The 2,105-nt window shown below is 33.6% G+C and overlaps 1 protein-coding gene across 1 annotated transcript; it reads left to right on the top strand.

Annotated features, from left to right (window-relative positions):
* Window positions 1-581: 581 nt before the first annotated feature.
* On the top strand, window positions 582-1,788 carry LOC136817761 (uncharacterized; the record flags this gene model as incomplete). The annotated part of the gene is given in 2 exon segments (XM_067074079.1): window positions 582-693; window positions 1,081-1,788. Coding segments are annotated over 2 exon segments (442 nt in total), but the record flags the coding sequence as incomplete, so codon positions are not given.
* Window positions 1,789-2,105: the final 317 nt, after the last annotated feature.

Raw genomic sequence — 2,105 nt, 5'->3', positions numbered from 1 at the left:
ATTTTTTTCCACATGGATAATATGTAAAAAGCTTACCAGCAGTATTAGTATTAGCCAATTCAATATCCCCATCATCAAAGATTTCCAGAGGAGACTGATGATATTCTTTTTGTTCTTCAGGATGATTGTGTTTTTCTTCAACAATACCATCGAGATCCTTTTGAATGTGGAGCTTATTGGTATTCAGGGCTGAATGCTTTTTGATGTTAATACATAATCCTTTGTTATGTCCAAAAGAATAATAATGTGAGCGTGAGATTGAAGACTCACAGTGAATACAATATCTTCTATTTCCAATGACTTTAGTTTTAGGCATGTTTTTTAGCTCTACAAGATTAAAGATCTTTAGTTAATGAACAATCTTAAAGGAGTTATTCACATTTCCACAAACCTGATTAACACTTTACCTTTAAAACAGAAACCTCTCGCCAGGCCCAGCCGCCATCTTGAATTCTTTGTTCAAGTATGAAAATGGCGCGGAAAATATGTAGTATGTATGAAATATGTCATCCGCGTAACTTACAAGGTTGAACTGAGCGGTCCCTTATTATTAGTTCCGGCTTCCTTATTATTATTTCCAGTCGTAGATACTTCAATCATCAAAAGCGCGAGAAAAAGAAAAAGGAATTGATGTCACCAGCAGAGCTGGAGGCTGATGTTATTATTAATCGTATGTCATCAAGACGATCGAAGGTGAGCTTTCATTCTACTTGTTTTTAATTGTAGTATTCCAGCCAATTTTATTAAATTACATTTACAGATGTGACTATTGCATTTCTTGCACTGGAAAGTTTCATTACTGCTTTCCTATTCAGATTTGTTAATTGCCTTAAATAATAAAAACAACTTCAGGCTTAAAATTATTCTTGTTAGGCAATTTTCCAAGTTTTGTGTGTACATTACCTTAAGGGAACTAATTTTTGTGGGTACTAAATTTTGCGGATTTAAGTTCCTGCAAATATTAAATATTAAACCTCGAGCTGCTAACCGTAAAAATTAGTTCCCGCAAAAAATACTTCCTTTAAGGTATTTAATTATTTGCCCATTTCATCATGTCTTTTCAATTTTATTTTTATTTAGACCTTTCAAAGGCGAAGGAAGATAGGCCTTCAGATGAACTCGGCTGGGGAGGAGTTGGAATTATTTAATTTGATTAATGGTGGTGAGCTTATGACGGACGAGGAGGCAGAATGTGACGAAGAAGGAAGGGAAACGGGAAGGTTAATTGTGCGAAAGTTGACGTGGCGGAGCTTAAAACTTGATGATTTAATAACGAAAATAGATATGGAAAAGCCACCAAAAAATGTGAAAGGCAGAATATTTGGGGAGCCATCAGAGCGTGAGCCACCGAGTGGCATAGATGAAAGATGTGTGGACATCTTGCCCCCTCAGAATGAACAAACGGATTGAATTTTAATATCATTTTGACCGTAATTCTTAATTTCAAAAACTTGTCTTGCTTAACTAACTTATATTTTTTTGATGTGATTTTCTTATTTTGAGACTGTTTTAACCACTTTTCGTACGTGAAATACATAACTTTCAGATTCCATTTGTTGGTTAAGCTTATGTCTGTTATTCCAAGCATAGCTTTCGTCAAAACATATTTACAAGCATTTATTGTAACTTATGGAATTTTCATGTAACCATTAGATGATATTTGTATGATTTAACAAATATAATTTAGGAATTTTTTAAAATTTTAGCATAACAAGCGATTAATATTTATTTGTATGGTTTAACTACCAATTTTTGTAAGTTTTTTATTGGATGATATTTAACCCTACTACTTAATTTGAAAAGACCTTATAAAAGGGAAATTCATTTATTACTCTTTTTCTTTCTTCATTTCTGAACCTTAATTTCTTTCCAAGCTTTTCCTTTACTTCGTTTTATTACGGAGATACGCAATGGCCAGAAAAGATTAAATTAATATTAAAAGAATGCCTAATGCAGCACACCGCATCGGAAAACCAATGATCCTGATACAGGTCGATTAGGAATCCCAGTTTTACCTACATCCGTCTCTTGAACGATGCTCAGGTTTTCTTAATCCTGTAAACTTCGTGAAACTACCTTATTTTTACGGATGTCTACAAACTTCG

Source organism: Clytia hemisphaerica, unplaced genomic scaffold, assembly GCF_902728285.1.
Source record: "Clytia hemisphaerica strain Z4C2 unplaced genomic scaffold, Clytia hemisphaerica genome assembly, whole genome shotgun sequence".
Classification (NCBI taxonomy): Eukaryota; Metazoa; Cnidaria; class Hydrozoa; order Leptothecata; family Clytiidae; genus Clytia; species Clytia hemisphaerica.
This window is presented reverse-complemented; position numbering and strand designations above follow the sequence as displayed.